Source organism: Molossus molossus, unplaced genomic scaffold (genome assembly GCF_014108415.1).
Source record: "Molossus molossus isolate mMolMol1 unplaced genomic scaffold, mMolMol1.p scaffold_m16_p_7, whole genome shotgun sequence".
Lineage (NCBI taxonomy): Eukaryota > Metazoa > Chordata > Mammalia > Chiroptera > Molossidae > Molossus > Molossus molossus.
In genome coordinates, this window is record NW_023425401.1 from 12,765,497 (window position 1) to 12,792,393 (window position 26,897).

The following is a 26,897-nucleotide window of genomic DNA, read 5'->3' on the forward strand; positions in this document are numbered from 1 at the left end:
GCACCGCCACTGGTTTCTCACTCGCTCTTCGAAGTAGTTCGTGTACGTAAAACCCCAGCAATGTAGACTAGCTAAAGCCAAAGCCCATGAGCTCATCGGTTAGCCTCAGGTGACCCAGCAGACAACCTTGATAGTGTTTTCATGTAGGCTTGAAGTTAGCACCGCCAAAGGCTCAGTGAGTCACAAATCCACACAGTTGCCACTGGTTTCCTATCCGAGACCGCAGGGCTGACGACCACGGCCTTCCTGGTGGGACAGGGTGGCCTGCCCTGCTGGCCCCTCCTCGGGCCTGTTGCAGTTCCAGCTCCTATTGAGAGCGGTCTGAGTGGTGTCCTTTCTTTATTCCTGTCACCTGCCTTGCTTTTTGCTTCTCCACTCAAGGAGTTTGGGAGCCGCAGAAGGCCCACGCGCGGTGTGTCTGGCCCTGGCCCTGGCCGCCCGGCGGGCACCCGAGCGATGACCCGGAGCTGGGAAGGACGGAGGGGCCTAGCCCCGCCGGGAGGACTCCCCGAGAGGACGCTGCGTTTTACAAACTTGGAAACGAGCTCGTGGGTTTTTATCACTTGAGTTATTTTGAAATACATTTAAATATTTGAATTCGCTTAGCCCTCAGTCGGCCGGAACCCCACGAGCGTGCAAGAGGCGGCACGAGGCAGAAAACAGTAGCCGCTCGGTGTATGTCGTCCACACCCGGCCCGCCGACAAGGTCTGGGTATCCGCCGGTCCCCGGGTGGAGTGACGGGAGAGGAGCGGCGGTGGAGGCGGCAGCCGCGTTCTGGAACCGCCTAGGTCCGCCCTCCGCCCGCTCCGGCGGCCGTGGGCCTGCAGGCGCCTGTCCGCGGACCGCTGCCCGGCTGCAGCTGCGCAGGGCCGGCCCCCGTGCCCGCCGGGGAGCGCCCGGGAGCGGCGAGCGAGCGCCTGGCAGCCACCCGCGTCCACCCGCGTCGCCGTGGTATTCTGCAGCCTCGCGTGGTGCGGCCTCGGCGGAGGAGGCTCCTCCCCGTGAAGCCCCTAACACCCTGCGGGTGGCGCTGGGCTGCGCAGTTCACGCCGAGGGCGGCCCGACCTGCCGGGCGTCTTGGTCCTTCTCTGTCCGGAGGGAGAAGGACGAAGGCGGCCGTGATCTTCCCCTGCATGCGAATTGCTAGCGGTGTCGCTAATCCTAGGAGCCGAGGCCTGAGCACCACAAACTGTCGCCGAACCGCTGGCCGCGGGCGGGGCCTGCCGCCTGGGCACCCCTGCGACTCCGCCCGAAGGGACTGGAGCTTTGCCGGATGTTCAGAAGGTCGCCCAGGACACATCTACTGTGGAGATGGTTTAGGCCTGGAGGGCGTCGTGGGTCTGGGAGCTCAGAGTGGACTCTAGAAAAAGGAGAATCCTGCCGAGGTGCTCCCAGATGGTCCATTGATCATGGAGAGGGCGGCATTTGGAAGCTTCTGGAAGGCCATTCCAGCACTCCTCATTTCAGGGCATGTGAGACGAAGTCTAGCCTAGGTGATGGAAGGTGGTGAAGCAAAGTAAGAAAACATCTCGAAACCTCGCTTTGCACCTAGAGTGCAAACATTCTGGGGCCTTGGTGAAGCGATGTTACAAGACGCAGTTTGTGTGAACGTCAGTGGCCAGCACCACTTTTTTTTTGAGCATCAGAACTGTCCAATTTTGTGTGAGGTACCTTCTTCCCCTTTTCTAAAGAAGTACTGGATTATAACGAAAAGAAGAATACAAATTGTGTGTGTGCAACCACACACACACAAATAAAAGAAAACATTTGAAGTCGAGGTAGCTTGAGGTAGTATTGAAAATATTTCAACACTTATGTAATTTGGAAACAAAGGAAAGCTTTAGAAGATGGTTTGTGGGAATACTGCTAGACTGGGCATCAGTTACAAAAATAAAGGCAAAAGTGGAAGACATAAAAATGTTTATTGGCCTCTTAATTCTTTTCCCCTTCATACACACATTTTAGACTCACAATGATGCTCTTTTCTTTCAAAATAATACACCTGATGTAATCATGCTCCAGATGTCTCTGTGAAGGAATGTGTTTTAGTGAATCGGGTTCAGGACCCTGTCTCACAAGCTAAGCGCCATCATCTAGACCTAAACTTGAAGCAAAATGGTTTTGTGAGTTCTTAAGATATTTTCCACACAGACATTTGCAATCATTGCCTTGTCCTTTCTCGTCTTCCTCCTTTCTTTGCATTTGCATGTTTTTTTGTCTCCAGTCTCTTGTGTCACTTCGTTAAGCACTCAGAAAGACCTTGCAGGATTGGTCTGTCACTCACCATTTGCACACACAGCCTGCCCAGCATTCCAATGGACCATTTCGGGATAAAACACCTTTCCCTGGATACCATTGTTCCGCCGACTCCTCTGCAGTGAACGCGAGTGAAGTGAACAAAGCATTCCTCTCAGAAACGGGATATGCTTTGGAGTTACAGTAAACTTAGATGAGTGTAAGGGCTGTATTTGAAAACCAAGTTCCGCTCAAAGAGTGGTTTCCATGTATTTGGAGAACCCCAGGGTGTAGCTGGAGGCCAGCGGTCTACAGTCTCAGTTGCAGCGTAATCATTGTAGGAGGGAGCGGAAATGCTGACTTACTATCTGTTCTCACTAGTGCTGTCAGAACCTTGAGACCCGACTTGATGGAGCCATTCAGAGAATTTGTCTCATTTCGGAAGTTGGCTTTCAAGGACCTACAATGGCAAAGACCCAGAAAGCAGGGTTTCTGAATAGAATGTCCCTGAAATTCTTGGCACAGTAAAAACAATGAAGTGATCATGAGATTATTACCACAGCAAGAATAAATTTGCCACAACGGTCCAGTTTTACTCTGGTAGTTGAAAGCCTTGTAAATTGATTTTTGCGCTGTCATTTTTGCCACCGTGCTCTACGCCACTGTGTCTGCACCCCTACCCATCACCTGTTAATGCACTTGGGAGTTAGTGGGTGGGTCTTACATCTACCACGTGCAGTAAACACTTCCTGTATGAAGGTGCTGGAAACAACATCTGTCATTACATCAAAGGGTGTGACTGCCAAGTGCAGCTGGAAGAGTTCTAATAATGAGACGGTTTTAAACGTGGTTATAATGAAAAGAAATCTGCATACACATCTGAACCTTTTTCTAAGAAAACAAAAATGTGTGCCTTTTCCTCCAATCTTATAACATGAACATTGTTTTTTGCATATTTAGCACAATCATGTTTCTACGTAAAAAGCTTGAGAATACATTTCTAGTTTTGAAAAGTGCATTATCTTTTGGTGCTGTGTTGGAGAAGCAGCCTTACAGACGGTTGCTATGGTGTTGAATTCTGTCTCTTGGAGAGGAAAAACCCCTTTGATGAATGTGGTGGTTGTGGATTCCGAACCAGTAATGAGAATTTCTGATCGAGAGTCTAGAAAAGTTATAATAAACTCATTCTACAATTAAAAAGAAGAGCTGCCCTCCAGAATGTGAATCCCAATCCAGAGAAGGTTCAACAAACAAGAACAAGACTCCATAGATTTTCAAATTGATGGTGCTTTCCAATGGCAGCTAATTTGTTCCAGCATTGAAGTGAGCATAATTAACAGAGACTTTCTTTCTTAGGCCGATTAACCACCAAAAACCATGCCAACATTGTAACTGTAAGCAGTGAAAACCAATATTTATGAGGGGGATTGTGCAAGAGTTTGTGTGACAGATGGACATTTTATCACTGTTGATGTTTGGAATTCCCTTGAAAAGTAATGCAATATCTTGTTATTTATGAATGAATGGACAAATGATTGTGCTTTGTTGAGTTTTCTTTAAAAAGGGCAATGCTAAATTAATCTTTTTCTCTGTTTAGCCTCTATTACTTTATGTTAGGTAGGCTCATATATCCTGATGCAAAAGCTGAAAATCATAATTGTGTTTTTATTACAGATACAGATCCACGTGTTTTAGAAAAACAAGAATTACAGCAGCCAACCTATGTTGCCCTCAGTTACATTAATAGGTAAGCCATTTTCAGAATTTATAGCAACCTTATATCTGCCACATGTTTGTTTTTTAAATGTATCTTTTTAACAGAGTAGAAAAAATATTTTCAGCTTTAAAATATTTACGGGAGATTACTGAAAATCAACCTTTATATGGAATTTTCTTGTTTCTCTGTTGGGGGGATATAGGGGTTAGTTCCCTGCATATGGCTGAAAACATGACTGATGTATAAGCTCGTTCTGGAACGATTTTGTATACAGAGTTAGAATATACTCTTTTGACTTCATAGGGCAGTTTGGGAGATTAATGAATTTATGTTTGAGTGAAACTTTTAAACACAGGGGCAAAGAGGTATTCTATGAATTCAGGGCATTATTGGAATATCAGACTGTCACACATTGGAATATCAGGGTATAACACATTGAAATAATTCAATATCAGAAAGTTATTTAGTAGGAGCTCATGTTTTAGTAAAAACGTTCTCAGCAACTGACCTGAACCATGTAGAATATTGTAAGTTTTTACTGAAAGTGAACGTGTGAGCACAAGTGTAGAGACAGTTAGAACTTGATCTATCCAGTCTAAAAGAGGACTTGGTGTTTCAGCCAACTCAAATAATTTAAGGAGACAGTGATTTTTGGAGAGAACCCGAAATTAACTTACATTAAGAAAACTCACACCCCTGAAGAGAGGAAAGCAAAGCAAAAGCAAAGTAGTTTTTAATGAGAACGAAAAACTCTCCATTCGTAATTCAGTGCATGAATTTCTGTTTTTTATATACAACGAAGAGTGTTTTCAGTCTGGCGGTACCAGAGCTGAGGTTCAGGCTCTGAAGTGGAAAACTAGGGATGAATTATTTGTACTGTTTCATTTTAATGCCTTTTTAGAAAACTTACTAAAGTCGTGTCTAGAGAGAGCTTTGCTTTTGTTTTTTACTGTGCTGTTTCAAGTTCTTTCACGAAGCATGGTTTTTAAAGGCTTTATTAACATAAACATCTATTTGCGTATTTCTCTTGTATTTCCTACTCATCAGCCTTCCCTACAAGTGAGAGAAAGCATCTTGGGCTTATCATGACCCATCATATTTGAGATGTTTAAAGTAGAAAACCTTCAAAATCACATCAACTAGAAATAAAGATATATATGCCTATCTGGATTACTCACAAAACCTGTGTTATTTCCAGTGATTAACATGGGTTTTGAAAAGTCTTTAATTATACAATAGAATTATGTAAATGTTAATTAGCTTACTAATACCAAGGGTTAGTATGAATCGGCTTTCAGATTAATTGTGGTATTGAGTAGAACTTTTTAATGGTATGGCTGTTGGGTTTTGGATGAAATGTTACCTGGGTATATACAAATCTGCGTGCTACTAAGCCTTATTCTAATAAGAGTCTGTGAGGTTTGCACATTCCTGCTTCTACTGTCAGCCGTGTTGGCAGCAAGGATCTATTAATTACACAGGTGCTGTATTCACTAAAGAAATAAATATTCTGCCACATGTGATTGGGGACTGCAGAAGAAGCCGAATAGGGATAAAGGACCACGCACAAAAAAAGCCACCAGAGAATTTGACTCAAGTGTGATAGTTTAGTATAAACTGTGCCAGAATCCAAGAGTCAGCGTCATCAGTGTGTGTGAAATTTCTTGGATGAGCCTTCTGGGAGAAAATGAGTCATTTTTTAAAAGTAATCTCTTATTATTACAGCCAAACAGCATTATTACAGCATTGTAGAAAATTAGAAAGTACAATCAAACAAAAAAAAATTTTTTTTTAATTAAAATGTCACATTCCCACCACCCGGATATCACTACTGGTAACACCTTAACGCATTTTTCAGGTTATTTTTTTAAATACATAATTTTTAACCAAAGCTGACACACTGTTCTGACCTACTTTTTGGTCTTTGAGCTTTGCGGTTCCATTTCAGTGCAGCTGAATCTAATCTACGTCTAACCCAGTCCTATTTAGATTTTCCCAGATGATCTAAACAAATCTTTTTAGTTGTTTGTCTCATCCAGTGTCCAGCCCAGAGCATGGCATTGCACCTGGATGTTTTGCCCCTCGTTTCTTTTAATCTGGCACAGTCCCTTCTATTGACAGTGGCCTGTTGAAGAGACGGGCCAGTATCCCACTTCCTGGGTTTTCTTTTGGTTGTCTTCTCAAGATGTCATTTGGTGGGTTTCTCCATTTTCTGTATTTGCTATAAACTAGAATTTGGATCTGGAAAAGACGCATCATTGTATTTAGAGGCCTGAGAATCTCTATGTCGCATCCTAGCTGATAGAGTGGACATGTGTCGGGGATCCACAAGTTTACCAGTGATTTTTAGGTGCACAGGACTGTGTATGGAAGGTTGCCCAGGTTACTAACGACTGTCCTCTCTCGGGATCCCTTTCTAGACAGTGCCACATTCATAGCATAGTACTTAACACATGGTGGACACTCTGGATGTTTGTTTGTAGATGGTAAATAAACACCTAGTAAATGGAAGAGGGCAGAGCAATGGACAGCAGCAAGGAGGAAGCCAAGTCTGGCCATAGGGAAAATCTGCTAAAAGGAATCTTTTAGGGGCCTTAGTTACAAAAGGAAACACTGAAAGTCACATGAAGCCAGTATGGATTCGAGAAGAGGCGAATATGGGTTACGTAATGTGAAAGAAAGTCAGCCTGACAGCAATATCCTGACTACAGCAGAAAAGAGTACTATGAAAAAAAGTTGAACAAATAAAAGATTTTTTTTCTTAAACCTCAGGGGAAAATAAAGTCTAATTTTGCGGAGCAGTGAAGGCAGGAAAAGAATTAATATTTCACTGCTCGTATATCTATTTGTCCAACTCTAATGTACTTTTGGGCATGTCAAAATTGAGATGAAACTTTCCCTGGCAGTAATATGGACTGAAATCAGTGGAGTTAGGATCCTTAAAATGGAACTAGCTTTTTGGATTTTAAAGAGAAAAAAATTGAGTAGAAATTGGAGCTTTTATTTTTATCTCTTTAATATTGCTTCACTCTCTTGAACATAATGTGTTGAATGAACCTTTAATTTTTTTGAAAAATAAATGTTACAGTACCTGAGAATTTTAAAATAGAAATATTTTAATGGGAATGAGGGAGACTGAACGAATTAGTGAAGGTTGTGGGAACAGTTGTACAGAAAAAAGATAAATATAAATTTTAAGGACAGTAAGTTCTGTTAATTTTGTGACATGCAGAACAATGACAAGTCTATGTAATGGGAAATTTAAATGCTTAATCTATATAATATTTATACATCTGGAAATAAAGTATAAAGGGCAAGAAGAAAAGCTAGAAAATTTTGATTGAAAGAGGATATAGAAGAAATAACACTTTTATGCCTTGTGCTCTATGCTAAGCATTTTTACATTGCTATTTCATTTAATCTTCACAATAACCATATGAAGGAGGTACTGTGATGATCTCCATTTTACAGGTGCAGAAATTGAGACTCAGAAGTAACTTGCCCTAGTTCCCCAAATGGTACTCCAGGGGAGTGCTGGGTTCAAACCTGCCCAGTTAGGTTCCAGAATCATTGTACAGCCTGCCTTGTTGGAATATCAGAGAATAAAGTACTAGTTTAGAAAGGTAAGAGGAGAATTTGAAAAACTAATGTTGGAAAAATAGGGTAGGACAGCTAGGCAGAGGGAACACAGAGACAAAAATAAGAGTAATTGCCATGCTGTAGATAATTGGAGGGTAGCAACCTAATAAAATGAAACAGTAGGAGACAACAGAAGCTAAAAATGTTATAAGAGGTGACCAGTAGTTCCTAAATGATATATTGCCACCAGGAAATGAGTGTGCAAGGCACATCCTAGCTTAGCAGGCCTCAGCTATAGTGGGAAAGGACACCTTAGCACCTCAGATCGGGGGAAAGAAAGGGCAGAGCACAGGTGGATGCACAGGAAACTGCCCTCCTCCACTTCTCACCCAGTAGGCAGGTGAGCTGCAGAGTGAAGTCAGCTGCGGCTCCATAACACCTGGATATTTCCTTCAGGTGATCATGATGTAGTTCAGGTGACTGGATAGCTTATTAATAACTTGTGATGCCCCAGAAATGGATTACTGAGATAATTTAAAGATACACTAACATAAATGACTATTAATTATAGTATCCTCTCTACAAATTTTTTTATTAAAAGAATAAATTGAAATTTCCAAATTAACTTTCATTTTTAAAATATGCATATCATTTTCATGTAATCTGTAAAGGAGTATCATGCCTAGGCACAAATTGGTACCCTCTGGCACCCAATCCTTGGCATTTACTACCTAATAAAATTTTAATATTCCTTTATACCTAAACTCCAGCTCTACTCAAATTCTCTGCACTGCTTGGCACAGTAGCAGTTAGGTTTGACTTCCTAAAAATGGATTTTTATTTAGCTTAGTGTTTGCTATTAAAGTTAAACAGCAAATTCTAAAATGGGTTTCATAGAACAGTAATTCCAAGGAGTGTTCTCTCTCTCTCTCTCTCTCTCTCTCACTCACTCTCTCTCTCTCTCTCACTCACTCACTCACTCACACATACAACTGAGTTACTCACAAAAGGGTTCTTTGGTCAATGAAGTTTGGGAAATCCTGAGTTAAATAAAATGGATTTCTTTACCACAGGATTTGTCAGATCCTCTCCTGTGATGTACCCTTTACATCTTCAGAAGGGATAATGTAATTCTCATACGTACCTGATTCCAGAGCACTTTTTCTTTTTTTTTTTTTTATGAATTTTTATTTATTTTTTTGTTACAGATATTTTACCTTTTTACCCCATTGGCACCCCCCACCCCACCCCCCCTCCACCCTGTCCCCGGCTTAGTTGTCCATGTCCATTGGTTATGCATACATGCATATAAGTTCTGTGGTTTATCTCTCCCCCCCCCCCATCTCCTCTTCTGAGGGATGTCAGTCTGTGCCCTACTTCCATGTGTCTGGGTCTACTGTATTCCTCAGACTGTTATGTTCATTATATTCCGTATATAAGTGAGATCATGTGGTATTTGTCTTTTTCTGCTTGGCTTCTTTCACTTAGGATAATACTTTCCAGGTCCCTCCATGTCGTCTCAAAGGATAAGAGATCTTTCTTTCTTACCGCTGCATAGTACTCCATTGTGTATATGTACCACAGCTTTTTAATCCATTCGTCTACTGGTGGACACTTGGGCTGTTTCCAGATCTTCGCTATTGTAAATAGTGCTGCTACATGGGGGTACATATATTCTTCCTGATTGGTGTTTCAGGCTTCTTAGGGTATATTCCCAGCAGTGGGATCACTGGGTCAAATGGAAGTTCAATTTTTAATTTTTTGAGGTAGCACCATATTGTTTTCCATAGCGGCTGCACCAGTCTGCATTCCCACCAGCAGTGTATTAGAGTCCCCTTTTCTCCACACCCTCGCCAACACTTGTTGTTTGATGATTTGTTGATGGCGGCCATTCTGACAGGTGTGAGATGATACCTCATCGTTGTTTTAATTTGCATCTCTCTGATGATTCAGAGCACTTTTTCTTGAAGCATCTGATGGGACTAGTTGTGTGTATACCAGTGGGGCATTGCTAGAATTACCTCTTTCACCTACCTCTTCAACTCACCCGAGGAACCCTGGAGCCTTTCATTCAAGACAGCTTTCTATTGTTTTTCTGCTTCAAATGCAGAATGCTATCTTATTTTTCTCATGGTCAACTGGGGAGAAGGAGAAAAAATTGTGCCTTTATCTGCTAACTCAGTCAACTTCTGCACTTTTGCCTCTTTTAATAGTGATCCATTTACTTCTCACAACCCTGGCCAGTTTGTTCAGTGGTTAGAGCGTCAGCCCGCGGACCAGAGTGTCCTGGGTTCGGTTCCTGCTAGGGGCATGTACCTTGGTTGCAGTTTGTCCCCAGCCCCAGTTGGGGTCATGTGGGTGGCGACCAGTCAATGTGTCTCTCACATTGATGTTTCTCTCTCTCTCTTCCCCTCTCTCTCCCTCCTGTTCTATCTGAAGATAAATGCAAAAAAATGTCTTTGGGTGAGGATAAAAAAATAAAATAAAATAAAAAAGAGTGTGGTCTCAGGAGTCAGCCTGCTTAGCTTTGAGTCTTGTCTCTGCTCTTCACAAGCTATCTGAGCAAGTTGGTAAGTCTCAGCCTCTGCTCCCTCATCTCTATTAATAACAATACCTTCCTTATTGTATTAAATCAATTAGTGCATACAAAGCACACATAACAGTCCCTGTGACATAGTGCATAGTGTTATATAATTAATAGGTCTTTTTATTCTTTATATTCTGTTCATGCTAGGTCACCCTTTTCTCTGTCAGGCAATACTTAGAGGAACAACTGCAAAGGAAGCATTGCTTTGGAGCAGGGCCAGAACAGTTCCCACCAGAAAATAAACCAGAACAGGCAGAGAGATTTCCTGTTCCCACAACAGTGCCTGGTACATAGTAGACTCTCAATAAATATTTATTGAGTAAATGAGTGTAAATTTGTGTGAAAATGAATAAAAAAGTGATTTTCTAGGAATTCTAGGGACACTTCTATGAGAAACCAGGAGCCTCTACTATTCATGTGCATTGAGAGGGCTGTGCAATGAAAATGGAATGTTATACAACTTTTATTCAGCATTTATATGAAATGAAGCATAAAAATATACTAAAGGATGGCCATCACCAGTCTTCCACCATAAACGACTGGACAGATGTATGAGATAATGGGTTTTAGGCTCAGGACAATAGTCAGGCAGTACAAGACTAAAATACCCAAGGCAAAGAAAACGTAGGAGGTGAGTTCTGTGATCACTTGGTTCACTCTCTGGGGACAGTTGCCTTATTACAGAAAACTAAGCTGGGGCTCAAGCACAGCAGTCCCACTGAGCTGAGAGAGGCTGGAGCAAGTAAAGTTTGGTTGGAGCAACCAAAGTTGCTGGGATCTGTAGCACAGGTGAGTTGAAATGAGGCATCTGTGCAGAAAGGGGCCATAGAAGTTTGTATGGGGGTGCTTCATGAGTCCATTGCTGAGGGTGGGCTGTACCTTTTCAGCATAAGACTATGAGTCTTACCAAAGAGCAGTAGCAACAAGGGTGAGGATGAAACAGTAAGACCAATGGTCAAGCAGTGCTGGTAGGCATTGCATTCCAGCTCAGCCAGCATGGAAACAGCTGGTTAATGCCCTAATCTTCCAAAGGAGATATGAGAAAGTCCTCATATTAGAAATAAGGACTTTGTCCCAAAATGTAGTCTGCTCTAGAGATACCCTAACAACATCTAAAACTAAGGCCTCATAAGATCTTCAGAGGAGATAGAGTTTGGAGGTGAATCCTGCATATTAGGTCTTGGGAAATACTTTGGCTTCCCACAGATTTGACCTAATATAGAACTAGGCCTACACAGGTTCAACATGATCAGCCTGAAACTGAAATACCTGCTAGAACAAAAATCACTAGTCTTCATAGGAATGAATCAGATAGTACAATGTCTAATATAGAGTAAAAAATTACTAGATATGAAAGACACAGGAACATCTAACCCTTACACAAGAAAAAAATAAAAAGGCAGGCAGTAGAGACCCTCTCCTGAGATGGCCCAGATGTTAGACTTAGGAAACAAAGACTTTGAAGCAGTCATTAAAAATGTGTTCAAGAACTTAAAAGAAAAATCTAAATAAGAGGTTGTTTCAAATGAAAATAAAATCAGTCTGGATGCTATTTTTTTTAGTCCTACCAGAATGTGAACTGCTTAATGAAAGCTTTCTTCCTCTTTCCCACTTTTATTCCCACTCCAAAACCTCACCTAATTCCTCCAAACCCTCACTCTTGCTGTTTCAGTTGGACTGATTTTTGCCAGATTATAGTCTGTCATAGACTCATAAAAAATGCTGTAATTAGCCAAGTGTGCACTGGCCTTTTATTTATTTTATACAAACAAGACTGAAGCAATTGATTTTTTTTTTTTTTTTAATCTAAAGGCAGTGGGCTTCTTTTTTTTTTTCATGAAACCACCTGTTTGTGGTCTTTGGAGAGCAGTCATATTTATTACAGTACAAGACATGCTTTTCTTTTTTCCTCCTTTGTCCACCAGATCTGAAGTTCTGCCGTGTGCCCCAGCCCCAGACTGAAGTTTGTAGCCTAATATATGCTATAAACATGTTGCATGCTGTTAGATCTGAAACACCAGACATTGTGCTACCATTTTCTTAGCCTATGTTTTTATGGACATCAGTTGAAACAAAGCCGAGGTGGCTGCCTGCCAGATTTTCCGTGTAATGTCTCTAACCTGACTTGGCTTGCTCATTGTGTTCTGCAAAAACTATGTACATTCAAGGGACACTGGGAAGCTGGAAAGAGCCCTTCTGTGACATTTTTGGCTTGCTCCGACAATTAGCTTGTGCTGCTGGCGTAAAACACATAGTGGAAGAGGTGGGTCTTGGCAGAGCCCGGTGACATGATTCGCTTGTTAGGCCTCCTTGTATAATTGACTTTGTCATCTACAGTTTATTCTCAGGGCAATTATTGTTTTAAAACAAGTTGCTTATACAACTCAATATCAGGCCATTTTTTAAGTCTGTCCAATCTCCACCCATCAGTATTTATGACTAATTTTCATTTTATACATCTTTGAATTCAAAGCTGCATTACATTTTTCAAAATCTTCAACCACATTACAGGTCGATAGAGATTCAGTGATACTTAAACTATCTATAATTAAACTTCTATTTCCCGCTCCCCTTGTAGAAACCCATTTACTGGACTTTGCCCGCAGGAGTTGCTATGCTTTCAGTATCTCCGACTGGGACATTTTTCTGTTGATCAGAGTCTCCATGGCCTCCTATTTTGCCACAGTAGCCTTGAGACCTCTGGAGTCTCAGCTCTTCCTTCCTTGCCTCCACTTTCAGGCTGGTTTCTGAATACTAACTTGGAATTTACCACTTTAGATTGCTGTCCTTGCTCCAGTGTCTTTGTCCTCTTATTACATTCATTCTCAGCCTCAGAAAACATGTCTCTCTACTCAGGCTAGCAACTGAGAGTCGCTGCCGAAAAGCACCTAGCAGTTTGCTTTGTCTCACCACAAACACAGCCTTCCCAATCTCAGCTGGACCTCAAGACTGTCCCACAATTCTTTCTTCCCAAGTTAAAACCTTGCTAAATTTATCCGTTCCCAGTGTTTCCCATTTCCAGGTTCAGTCTCAACTTCCCTCTCATCTCCAAATTGATCTGGATCTTTCATCATGTTCACTTCCTTTTCTCTCCCTTGTTCAAAGCTGGCACCACGGCCTATACGCCACATCCATCTCTCACCTCTGGCCTCAAATCCCCTCTCCTCTGCCTTCATTTGGTCACACCACAATGTTAATGTGATAGTGGGTATCCATCTACATTCATCCTCAAGTGCTGGCATATATTATAGGGGTTTTGTTGTTCGTAACATTTATTTTTATAAAATTGTGAGCGATGGAGAGAGAAAAAAGATAGATACTATACAAATATGTGTGTGTGTGGGCGCGCACGCGCGCGTGTGTGTATATAATACAAATCTACACGCAAACACATACTTTTTTTTATTTATATTTAACATCTCTGTAGGTCAAAGTGGGAGATAGCTCTACCTCATTCTTCAATGGCTATGTACAATTCTAAGATGTGGATGTATAACAATTCAACTCTTCCACTAATAATCAATGGGCATTCAGGTTGTTTCCAGATTTGTTTGTGGGTGTTATGTTAATAGCAGTGCTGCAGTGTAGATTGATCCCTGTTTGTTCCACTGGCCAATATTTCTTTGCTTGCATTTCTACATTAGCAGAATCTAAATCAGATTGCCTCCTTCTCCCACCAGTGGCTTCCTATCACATTTTGAATAAAAGCGAAACTCCTCACTGTGGCCAACCAGGCTTCTGTGATCAGGTGCCCCCACCTCTGGAACTTCACCACCCCCTGGACCCCACCCCCACCACAGCTCCTGCTCCTTGAGCACACCCAGCTCCACCTGATCCCAGTTCTTGTCCTTGCTGGTCCCGCTGCTGGGATGCTGTTCTTCCCATCAGAGCTTCATGCAGTTAACTTTCTCACCTCCTTCAGATATCTGGCCAGATGTCACCTGCACTGCAGGTCTTCCCTGAGCACCAATTAAAATAGTTCTCTGCTCACCCATCTCTGTACCCTTACTCTGCTTTCATGTTCTTCTTGGCACTTACCACCACCAGAAGTCACAGTGTGTGTTGTTGTTGAGTTCCTGTCTCCCCCTGGAGAATGTGGGCTCTGTGGGGCAAGGACTTTGCCATCTTTGTCATCACTGTGTTCTCAGTGTCTAGAATGGTGCCTCGAACACCTTAGGTGTTCAGTCAGTGTTGAATAAATGCATGAATAACAATCACAGTTTTATATGTACGCTGTGTTGCCTTCCCATGCTGTGTTTTACTCATCTTCTCCTTTCATGCCCCTTCACACCTGACAAGTACAGGGCTGCTGTGTATAGTGGCAAGTTTGAACATAAGGGATGACCTTGGAGATCTCCCTCCACTCCCTCCACCACGCACATTTACAAAATGACTTGAGGCGTTTCACCTCTCCTATTTCATTTGGAAATTCAGATCGCTGGCAGTAATCTACTTGATTTATCATTTTCCCCTTCTGTGCTGCACCTCGGAGTTAATTAAGAAGGCCATGAATCTTCCCTTCGTAGCTCTAATGCACCCCCATTTGCAGGGTACTCATATTGCTGAGACTGTTGATTTGGGACTCAAGTTGAAACATTACTTAGTTTTCTCACATTGAGGTTCATTATGCTGAGCCTAAATACTAGTCTTGCCTTTGAAGCCCCCTTCGTTGGCAAGCTTTAAAATAGCTTCATATTTTCAGTTTCTAAATAACTTGTTCCCATTTCTGACTTCACGGCTAAGACCTTGCCTGTTGACTTAAAGTAGCGCAACTAGGTCAGCGCCGTGTCCCTAGCCCTCTCCATCCTCAGCCACAGATAGACTCTCACCTCGGGTCTGTGTGTCGCTGGTTTCCAGCAATAGCAATCTGGGCTTAGAAAGGACAGCTGCACAGCCCTGTCATCCCAAACAACACAGGTCTGTGCCACCTGAACACACAAAGACAGTCAAGTCATAGCAAGCATTGATCTTAAATCCTTAAAAGACCAAAGCTAAATTTTATCGAGATGGTCATGTTGAGGAAGAATGAAATGTGTAGTACAGCAAATGACTGCCCTGTCTTAGCGTTTTCAACACGAATTAGATTCTCTTTGTTGAATACCTCCTACGTGCTGGGCACTGGGCAGTACACTTCCCCGCGTCGTCTGTAATCTCCTGGTGACCCTGCAACAGCTGTCGCCCTTGTACCTCGGAGGGAGTGAATCCCGGGGAGGTGGCAGGAGCACTTGACTCTTTAGTGCCTTGGACCCCTTTGCTGAGCTGGTGCAGCCTATGGATTGTTTCCCAAAATAATGTTTTTAACTTCATAAACTAAAATATATAGGATTACAAAGAAAACCAACTATATTAAAATACAGTTGTCAAAATATTAAAATTACAAATTTGTGGTATGGTACCATATTCTTCTTTATTAAGGCCTTAAGTAAGAAAGTTTAGGTGCTGAGTTAACAGTTTCCCTAATTTCAAATTAGTGATAAGTATAAACAAGATTTTGAGACCTGCTACAATTGCACTGTGACTTCTCTGGGTGCAAAGTCATAGCTACTGCGAAAATACTGATTAGTTGCCTATATTCATAGTTGGAAAAGGCTACATTTTAGTTAGAGGTTAACAAAAGTAAAGATGTAAATTTTTTGGATCCAAGTTCACAGATCTCCTGAATTCTATCCATGGCCCCTTTGGGTCCACAGACCCCAGGTTAAAAACACCTCAGGTGTCATAGTTATTAAGTAGCTTTTAGACATGGGCTCAGATCCAAATTTATGCAATTCCGAAGTGTTTGCTTTTTCTTGTACATCACAGTGCTTCCTTACTGTTGCCTTGCTTTCCATAAGGACTTCACTTATGTAACATGCCATCATACTACCTTGTGGAGTAGGTCACAGCAGAAGCAAATAATAAAAAGTAAAATGTGTATCTACCCTTTTATTTTGCAAAGAACCTTCACAAATACTCTAAGCATCCTACTTTCTTCTGCAATCACACATTTTCTCCATCGAGCCATGATTCTACTATAAAAGATGGTTTGCTCTTACCTCATTTTTTACAAGATCAGAGAAATTCCGTGACTTGCCCAAGTTCACACAGCTAATAAAGGGCAGACTGGGATTTGAACTCCTGTATCTTCTGGTTTTATATCCCTGTTCTGCCATTCTTCTGGATTACCAAGATAGTAACATGAAAAGGTGTCAGATTGTTTCTCTCAAAACTGCACAGAATCCAGGCACGTCCAGGACAGGGCCCGTGTCACCTAATCTCCGACACCATTGTCTTGCCTCATACGTATACATTGCCTCTAAAAACCTATGGCTCAGAACTTCCTCTCGTCTACTTCTTTAATTGAACATGAAGATCACGTGGGCTTACTAGACTAGAATAATCGAAGTGCTAGCTTGTATTTTATGTCATCGCCTCCAGTTGCTGATAAAACCAAACAACAAGCGAGGAGGATTGTTCATTCAGCCCTAAGCAGGTGGTAATTCAGTCACTGGTCATTGCACTCATGTCAGTCCTGTCCCAGGGGCTTTTCCCCTTTATTTGATTTGAGTTAGTGCATCTTCCTTGATGATTCATTCGTTCACTGCACTGTTGCTAAGGCCATAAACATGATGTTCGACAAGTGGGATTTGCAGAGAAGCCTTCCCAGCGGCTTTTACCTTGTGATCATTGAAATTTCCCTGCAGATTTAGGTGACAACATGGGCCCATGTAATTTGCAGATGGTGGGGCCCCCATACAATCAGTTCTTGCCAACTCCCTCTCTCCTCTAATGAGCTATGATTCAGCATGCCAAGACCAGAAATCAGATCTGGCTTTTGGAATTGTCCCTGCCTCCTCGGCAATCTGCGTACATCTTCTCTTGACTGTGCCTGGCTTAGCCGACTCAATCTTTTATTTCAAGTTGAGAGAGTCTAACAACAGTATCACCTTGGCAAATTGTATGCTCACCTTTGTATATCAGATGCTGCCCAAGTTTGCCTTTTGTCCAAACAAAGCTTAATGGAAAGGCCAAGTGGTGTCCTCATCCTTACACCCAGGGAAAGGTGTCATGGTGCTTTCTCTCTGGCCATGGGTGTCAACCACAGATGCCTCTGTATGACAGCCTTCCAGGAAAAATAGAATCTACTGTGGGTTCAGAGTTGATTTATATTTTCATTATTGAGGCAGATTCATTTGTAGCAAATAAGTTGGGAAGTTGCTTAGATTTGTTCTTCACTGTGCCCATGCAAACATTTGCTCTTTTATTGCCTATTTTATCGTTGTGTTCAGCACCAACCAGATTCAGTGATGTACAGTTCTCTTGGGCCAGACGAGTATGATGAAAAGCCGGTTCTATATTGCATTAATCTTTGCAAGACAGCAGCCATATTTTTTAAAACTCAAAGCCAGAATGTGTTTAGTCATAAAGGCACATTATGCTCTTAACTCTTTTACCCTTTAAAAAAATTATTTCTGGTCTTTGGCATAGATTTCTCTACGGCTAAAGCAGCAAGGTCTTATTGTCTAGAGTTTTAAAGGGGCATGCACATATTTGTATATAATATCAAAGAAATTTTAATTCAAACTTGAACAACTATTGTAAACCCCTCAATTTCTGATCTCCTAGGTCACACTACACCTTTATAGCCCTTAAAAGATGTCAAATACAAAAAAATCAGATCCTGGCTCTGGAATTCTACCCGAGACAAGCCTCTTTTTTTCCTTCTTCAGAATAATAGAGCTTTGCCCCTGCCTGTCATCACACCCATCTTGTAAATAAGTTTATTGTGTGAACTGTGAATTATGGAGCTCATTCTGTGATGTGTAGAATAATAGTTTATAGCAAAGCAAATTAATCAGGAATTTCAGATGGTCTTCCATTTAATTTCCACTTGTATCTGGGTTTTCCTGCTCAGCATGTGTTTTTTAGAGTCATCCATATTATTACATGTAGTAGCACATGTTTTGTTTTTGTTGATATATGGTGTTCATGGTGTTTGCCTTTTATAGAGGATCTGTGAACATTCTTGTGCCAGTCTTTTGTGGGCATAGCATTTATTTCTCTTTGGTCTGTTACTGCTGAGGTACAGGTTTGTGTTTAGCTGTTAGAAACAGCCAAACAGGTTTTGAAGGTGGTTAAGCCACACTACTGTTCCATAGGCAAGTCACGAGACTGCGAGCTGTTCCGCATACTCGCCAGCACTCTGTATTATCAGTCATTTCTGGGGTTGTGCATTGGTATTTAGAACAAGTTATTTTTGATCCATCATTCATTCCTCTTTCTTTTTGCTGTATAAAAATGCTAAAATAATAATAGGAGTAAAAAATGGAAAGAAATGGCATTTAGATTTCATTACCTGAGATCTTGTATGAATCTCTACAAGTGTTTATCCACGCGTGCTTAAATCTGATGATAGAGCCTGGCCAGTATGGTTCAGTGGATTGAGTGTCCTCCCATGGACTAAGAGGTCCCGGTTTGAGTCCCAGTCAGGGCACATGCCTGGGTCATGGGTTCAATCCCCGCAGGGGGTGTGCAGGCAGCAGCCAATCAGTGTTTCTCTCTCACAGTGATGTTTCTATCTCTCTCTCTAAAAAAAACAAAACATACTTTAAAAAACTGATAATAGAGAAACTGTTTTTAAAGTTTTTGCTTTTTCACTTATGTGTTTTCTAGATTGCTTTGCAATAATTGGTAGTTGGGCCAGTGTGAATCCACAGATTCGGCTGGTAAGAAGACATGAGTCCATCCCTTTACTAGGAAAAGTAGGAGCCCGTCGAGTCCCCCACTTTACCACCATAAAAAGGAGCAGACAGTCAGAAAACTGTGGGCGGTCCCTATATTCTATTTTTCCTTCCTAAGCCCAAGCAGAGAACCCCACAGGTGTCCCTGAGCCATTCCCTGCCCAGACCTCACAGTAAATGTAACCAGACGGGGGCAGGTGGGCCTGTAGCGTCTGCCCTGTGGCTCTCCCAGGTGCCCTGTATGCACCTTGGTCTGCTGGTGGCCTTGACTGTCCAAAGCCATAAGGAGGGCACAGCTGGGTTAGATGTTTCTTTTCAGAAATGAAGACAGTTTTATTACTTTTTTCTGAGAATAAAAGCAATGTGTCAAGGTATACATACGTATATAATAAAACTGGAGAAATGCGTGGAAGGGGGAACTACGAAGTCCGGGATAGTAGTTACTTCTGCGGGCGGAAGTGCCTGGGGAGGGGCAGAGAAGGCTTCACTTGCACTGGGGACACTTTAGTTCTTAAGCAGAAGGTGGATTTGCAAAATTTTGCCCATTCTTTAAACCATTTTCAAACTTTAAATACTGCAAACAATGCACTCATATTAATGGTTCATATATCAATGAAATATATAATAGAAAAATGAAAATCACCTGTATTTCCACCACCAGGCACAGGAAATATCACTCCTTTTTTTTTTTTTTTTAACCTATGCCCTTCCAGGATTTTATGTGTTCTAATCTCTCTCACTCTCCATCTATTTATTAACGTCCAAAAATTTGCACAATGACATTTGCATGTGTGTGTGTGTGTGTGTGTGTGTGTACATAGAGAGGAGTTGGGGGAGAGAGAACATGTATATAAATTAACCATATGCTATACTCCATTTTTATAATCCCCCTTTTTAAAACAAAGTTCATTTTGGAACTATCCATTAATAAATATAGCTATATATTATACTAATGGGTGCATATTAACCTACATGTGGGTTTACTATACATTCATTTAAGTAACCTTTTCTTGGTGAACATTTAGTTTTTATTTTTAAATTATTAATATATAGACAATACAACAGGGAACAACCTGTAGTTACATCTTTTGCACCTATCCAAGTATTCCCTTAGGGTAAATGTCCGTCTGGGGATCACTGCGTCTAATGAAGGACAGAAGCAACATTTTTATATCTTTCACCAAATTATCTTCCAGAAACAGGTTCTACTGTAGGAGTGTAAGTGTCTGTCTTGCCATTCCTTACCCACAGTGGAGATTAGGGTTCTTCTGAATCTTTGCCAGCTTGAAAAGCTTAAATGGGGATGGGGGGAGGTAGGAGAAGACAAAGTGGGGGGGAATAAATGGTGATAGAAGGAGCCTTGACTTGGGGTGGTGAACACACAATACAATGTACAGATGATGTGTTGTAGAATTATAAAATAAATATATATGTGTGTGTGTATATACACACACACACACACAACAACAACCCAAAAACATTCTGTTATAATTTTCATCTATATGATTCCCTGCCTTTTTTTAAGAGAAAGAAAAAGGGAGAGGGGGGCAGGAGAGAGAAAGAGAAACATCGACTGGTTGCCTCCCGTACATGCCCAGACCAAAGATTGAACCCACAACCCTAGGTATGTGACCTTACCACCTTTTGGTATACAGGACAATGCTCCAAGCAACTGAGCCACCTGGCCAGGGCAATTTCCTATCTTATTAAAATAATTTTTCTCTTTACAAAAGTAGCATCTCATCATTTTGGAAATTTGGCAAAATAAAGAAGATAATAAAAATACTTAAATCTTTCCACCTAGAGCTAATCATGGTTACTATTTCTGGATATTTTCTTCCTGTTTTTTTGGTGCATGTTTTTCCAGATTTATACCACACAAAGAATTTTATCATCTGCTTTTCTTAACTAAGTTGTGAGTATTTTTTTTGCTTCTAAATATTTTTTAAATAATCATTTGGCAGCATTAATGCCTAGAACTTGTTCATCCATTTCCCGTGTTGGTCTTTGGATTATTTTTTATTTTTCACTGTTATCAATGATGCTGTGATTCCTTCTGGTATGTTTCTAGAACTGGGATGTGAGAGTGTGAACACTTGAAAATCAATACAGATTGTCAGATTATTTCCATAAAGGACGTAGTCATTTTCATTCTTACCAGAGGTGAACAAGAATATTGTTTCACTCTTTCCCTGCAGGCATTAAGGGTCATCATTTTTTAAACTTTTGCCAGTTGACTATGAGAACGTCAGTACATGGTGTTTATGGAAGACCACTGTGATGGATCTGTCGTGTGGCAGGGCATGACACAGTCGGAACAGTGCTAGACCTTTTCAGCAGGGGAAGGAGGGTGTGCTGTCCAAGCTGTCTTCTGGAACTCCTTCCAAACGGGTGCTGACTGAGATCCAGATTGAAGCTCAGATTTATAGCCTCAGTCCCTATAGAACAATTATTAAATCATTCATCCAGAGTTATAGAGTCTCTTGTTTAAAACGGAACAACTAGATAGGCGTGCGTGTGATTCCTGAGGAATAAAGATTGTCTTGTGTTTAGATGCGATCCTTCCTTTTTACCATTTGTGGTCAGTCTGTGATATCACGAAGGCTAGAAAAGGGAGGGCCTGGATGTGAGAGGGTGGAGAAAGAGAGAGGAGGTGTTCTGGCTGATTTCTGTTCCTCTCTGTTTTCAACAGTCCCTCAGTCTAGCCCCCCACATCCCTCCCATCCTCCCAAAATAAGCAGAAGTCTCGGGTGATGAGAGATTGTGATGAGAAATGGTCATTGGGCCTTTTTGAATCTCCTAGATTAGAATTGATGTGGACGCAGCCCCGCCCAGTTCCTTAGACGGTAAGGACCAGCCCGTCTGCAGCACCTGCAGTTAGCCTGGCTGTCCCAGCCAGCTTTCGTGTCTGAGCTTAAGCCTCTGGGAGGTCAAGCCACCACTTTATCTTTGCTGCTTGTACTGCTTCTTTGCAAGTTACCAGATCAGAATCCCAGACCTCTGAAGGAATTAAGACTGGAAAGAACTTTCCAAGCAGGTTTCCACGGGAAGGTCAGACTGGATCCTCCCTTGAGAGTTTCCTAAGACTTGTGTTTATTCAAAAGCTTTAACTAATATAAAAGTGTGAAAACAAACCTGGCTTTCCCACCAGAGTGACTTGACCACCAGTCATGATCGTAGCAGACTGTGTCATCCTGCCTCTCCTCCATATGTACAGAGGCTCAGAGAAGGGATAATACAGTTTATGGTCTTCATCTCATTACAGGCATGGCCACATTCCACATGCCACCCATTCCTCTTCCCTTCCAGGAGTTCCCACCCCCAAGAACACAGCCGTGTCCAGGGTCAGTCTTGAATTGTGTTTTCCTCACTTGTGACAGGAATAGAGCTTTGCAGCTCACTCTGCACCCCCATCCTTCGCCAAGCCTCTCCAATTCCCTCTCCACTGCTTCGGTCGCACAGAGTGAGGTTTCATTACTATTTTTGCAATAAAAATACTGTAAATCATGCAGGGCTGGTATAAGAAAGACTGGGTGGGAATAAAAGAAAAACAGTGCTTTCTTCCCAAGTTAAACTCAAACCCCGCCTCTGTGCATGGCACCTTCTCGGAAGAAGCTGGGGTTGTGTTAGCAGTAGTCTTGTGGAGTTGTGGATGCATTGTGTAGTGTTAATGTGCCGAGCAGTCTTTCTTTTAGCACACCTTCTAGAACCAACAAGTCATGCTATTATATTGCTCATAGAGCATTAGCTTTTCCTGATTCTGTCTTCTTGTTTTGCAATAGCAGGGGAAGGAGAATCCAGATACTTCCAGTAGCTTCCAATTGAACATGCATGACAAAATACAGAAACACGTGTAGCCAAGTGACATGTCACTTGACAGTTCATATTTTTCTGTCTCATCTTGTTTTTGTATGTGCAGCGGCCACAGTGGTCATGTGTTTTTATTCATGTAGTCATATCTTTATACCCTGCTGCCTGACTCGTTCTAGAGATGGAACAAGACGAACCTCAGAAGTTAAATGCAAACAAGATGTGTGGGAATGGATTTCTTTTAGGGATAAGGGAGGAATGCCTTCGAGTCAGGAAGGATTTATGATTTTTGGCTTTGTTTTTCTCTTTTGTTTTTCATTAGTCTTTCAGCTTCGCAAATTCTAATGTGCTCAAGATTTATAAAATACAAGGACCTTTCATTTCTTGTCAGGAGGAAAGATCAAGAAGGATTAATCAGCACTCCACTGAATATAGCCAAATGTACTGCAAAATATGTGTCACCTAGAAACACAACCTTTCTTAAATGGGGAGACACTCGCCAGTCTTCTGAATGTTGTCAAATTTGGGGAATTTTAAGGACATTGTGCTTCATGGCTCTTATTCACCCCAAGCAGTGATTTTGAGATGTCAGAAGACTTGAGTGATAGACATTTGTGTGTGTTAATATCAGCTGTAAGGAAAACATGTGTATCTCTGCTGCATGAGACAGCTTGCCCATAAAAATAAACATGCTTAAATCTTCCTAATGTACCACCCGTTCTGTTTTATCTGGGACTCTGCAAATAGAATGGATGCAATTTTTTATTAGATGCCTGATTTTTTGTTTGCTTATTTGTGTTATAAAAATACCATGGAATAAAGTTGTGCTGGGGGTACAAAGACTTGAAAAAATAAGAAATGCAACATTTTGGTTACTGTCAAGAGGGATGGTCTTTGCTTAGATTTCATGCTGAAGAACAATATGTACATATTTTAACCTTTGAGTTTGATGTGTACTGAAATGTGCAGTGTCGGTGTCTATAAATGAAACCCTGTAGCTGTCACAGCTGTCTTGACTTCTGAAAAATCTACAGTGAACTTTTAGTTGTTCTCATGCTGATAATGTTAGAAAAAAGAAACACATGCCAACATACTCACACACTCACAGTCACAGATACCGCAATAAATTTCAGACCACAAGCTGTACCAGAAAAGTCTCTTTCCCTCTGTGTCTCTCCATCTCTCCCTCTCTCTCTCCCTGACTCCCCATCTCCCTCTCCCTCTCCCCCTTTTTAATTGACTTTTCTTGAGATTAGCTTGAACATTTCAGCCAATGTTTTAAGGACCGAACAGATTCACCAGTTACCGTCGTTAGCATCTGAGGTGACCCAACCAGCCATCAGTAAGATCCATGACCGTCAGAATAGGTTGGTTTATTTTTCTTTGGGTTTTTTAGTCCTTTCCTGCTTGACTGCTTTGGGAAAATTTTATATACTGTGTAAACATTTCAATTGTTTTTCAAAATTAAGGAAATCCTAAAGTAAGCGTTGAAAATGGTAGACGGGGGAGGGTGGGAGGTCGTAGATCATTTATATTCTACCATTCCAGCACAATATTTTATGTGTTCCTTTTTGGTGAGTTCCATTTTGATTTTATAGACATTCGTATGAGGTTATAATCAGGACATACATTTAACTATTATTTCATGAGCATTTTCTGTGTTGCTATGTCTTCAAAATTACTGTTTTTTTAAATGACACATAATAGTCCTTCCATAAGATAGAGCTTACAGAAACATGTGCTCCGTGTTATCATGATGGCTGCTCACCAGCTTTCATGATTGTAGATCACACTGAAGCAAACATCTTTTATTATTATTTTCATGGGACCTTTTCTCAGAATGAGAGGCTCCAGCGAGTCTCCAGCTTCTTCTGCCACAACATGCAAATTGGATGATACTATCCATTCTGTGGTCCCAAGGAAAAACTTACGTCTCTACTAAATCCCCAAATATTTGGAGGAGTGGAGGGGAGATGAAGCTCTAGAGAAATTCACAGTTGCCATCACTAGATCACGGTACAGAGGCAACCAGTTCATGCGTTGGCATCGTTCTCCCCCTGAGAAGTGATGTTACAATAAGCAAAAGTACTGCTCGCATACGGTTCACTTTAACTCTCCCTTAGTTTGTCAAAAATAGAGTCATCTGCAAACATTGACTTGTGCTATCATCACTTGTGCGATTATTTGTGTGTGAGAGCCCAGGATTGGAAGCTGGTCCCTTGCCCCCATTTTAACTTAATGTGAGTCACCACGAGGGAACAGGGACAGACGATTCACAGTGTGAATCGAAACAAAGAGTAAATGTGAAATGAAATAAGAGTATGGTTTTCTTCTCCAAAAATGAGCTCTGATCCTCTAAAAAGGTGGACCTACAACCCCAAAGTGACATTGTTTCAAGTTTTACAATGAATGGAAATTTAGCTTTGATACAGAGAAAGATATATTTTTTTGTGCTTCTAAAATTGTCATTGACTTAACTAATAGAAAACAAGTTTGCAGAATGCTGTATGCCAGTTTATACATAATATGTGAGGTTAGAGTCCCCAGAAAATTTGTAGTCTCATGTGTTCACCTTGATTTACAGAAAATCAGTCCCTGAAAAGTCCACATTGAAGCACAATATACTTTAGAATTTGGGTTCTCTCATTCTAAAAGCTTGCTGTGTTCAGTTTGCCTAATGTACTGAATTAAAGAGGTGAATGTTAACGCCATACGTGATGATTTAAAAGAAAGAATGGCGGGCAGAATCATTCCTGTTCACCTTTGGAGAACTTGAGCCTATTGATTTAAACGGAACACAAAAGATTTGCAGTTTATTCCAGACAGGCATATGTAGGATTATTCTACAACCAGGGCCAAAGTTCAAATTCCCTACAATATCAGGGGACATTCATTCTTCAGCATGTTACTGTTTTAAAAGCAGCTGTCTTCCTTGCTGATTAAAAGTGACTTTAACTCTAGTGCTAAATACCAAAATGAAAGCAGCAGATAGAGAAGCGCTTGCGTGTCTATTTGCTTTTACCCTAAGCCTGGCCATTAAAGGTAATTAATTTATGGCCTGGCAAAGCTTGCTGCCCCTCTTCTGTGGATTTGTTAGTTCTGGATTCAGTGTGAGATGCTGAAGATCACTTGTAGCCACTATTTCTGGCTGCCCCTCTCCCTTGGAGAGTCCAGGATTAGCAGGAAAGCCTTCTGTGTTTAGAGATGCAAGTCTTGACCCTTGTGGATTGGGAAGCCTGTGAATCACCCAATCATTAGACCCAGTTGGATAAACTTTTCATGAGTGATGTATGTGTCCTGTGAGCTTGGCCTTCCCAACACTGAAGACTGTGGATCGCAGTAATTTTCCAAATATTACTATAAGCATTTTTACCCTTTTCTAACAGAAGGTCAACTGAGTTCAGCAGATCTACCATCAGGAAATTTTGAAGAGTTATTTCTGGTATCTGGTAAATTGTCAATAAGTTGAGTAAGAATATCCATTTTGTGGGGAGTCGTGCTATTGCACATGAGGGACTGTCAGGGACTCATAGCAACAAAGAGTTGATGTGCAGGAATCGGGAAGGTTTGAAGTCAGTGTTTAAATGATTGGATGCCATCTTCATTTTACAGATGGGGAAACTGAAGCTAGGGTACTCACCAGCAGTAGAGTTGAGGTTTGAACTTGGGTTTCATAGGTCCCAAGCACTAGACCAGCATCTCTGGGTGATTACAGCAAGGCTTTGACACCCCTGATGGAACAATCTTGAGAGCATCCTGGACCCCTGGAGTTTCAAATACCATCTCATGGGCACACAAAGATAATGCCGAATTCCCCTGGCTGGAGCTCCTACTGAAACTGTTTTAATGACAATATTTCCTTGTTTTCTATAAACTGTCCAGTGGACAAGTCCATATCCCAGAGCTGGTCAAAGTCAGCATCCCATTCTTCATTTATCAAAGAATGAATTCAGGTGAATCCGTCTTTCCTGCCATCTCTAGCCTCCACTGTCAGCTTTCTTTGGGGTAATATTTTTCTGAAAAATAAACTCTTTAATGTCATCACCAGTGTTCCTAGGCAGTGTATGATGACAAATAGACAACAGCTTCTCCCAGTCATGAGGCAGTATGAGGCAGTCCGTGGTGCCAGGTTGCCTCCTGTGCTGGTCTCCCCACGCCTCAGCCTCGGGCAGCAGTCAGAATTGACAGTTCTTGCCTCAGGCAATCACAGCTCATAAACAAGTCATTTAGCCTAAGGAGACAGACTAC

The 26,897-nt window shown here is 41.6% G+C and overlaps 1 protein-coding gene across 1 annotated transcript in view; it reads left to right on the plus strand.

Moving 5' to 3' along the window:
* The window catches only part of JAZF1 (JAZF zinc finger 1), a 325,678-nt gene that overhangs the window by 176,795 nt on the left and 121,986 nt on the right, over positions 1-26,897 (plus strand). The window contains exon 2 of the mRNA XM_036247075.1: positions 3,911-3,983. Coding sequence (XP_036102968.1) covers positions 3,911-3,983 — 73 coding nt within the window. The remainder of the gene's footprint in view (positions 1-3,910; positions 3,984-26,897) is intronic.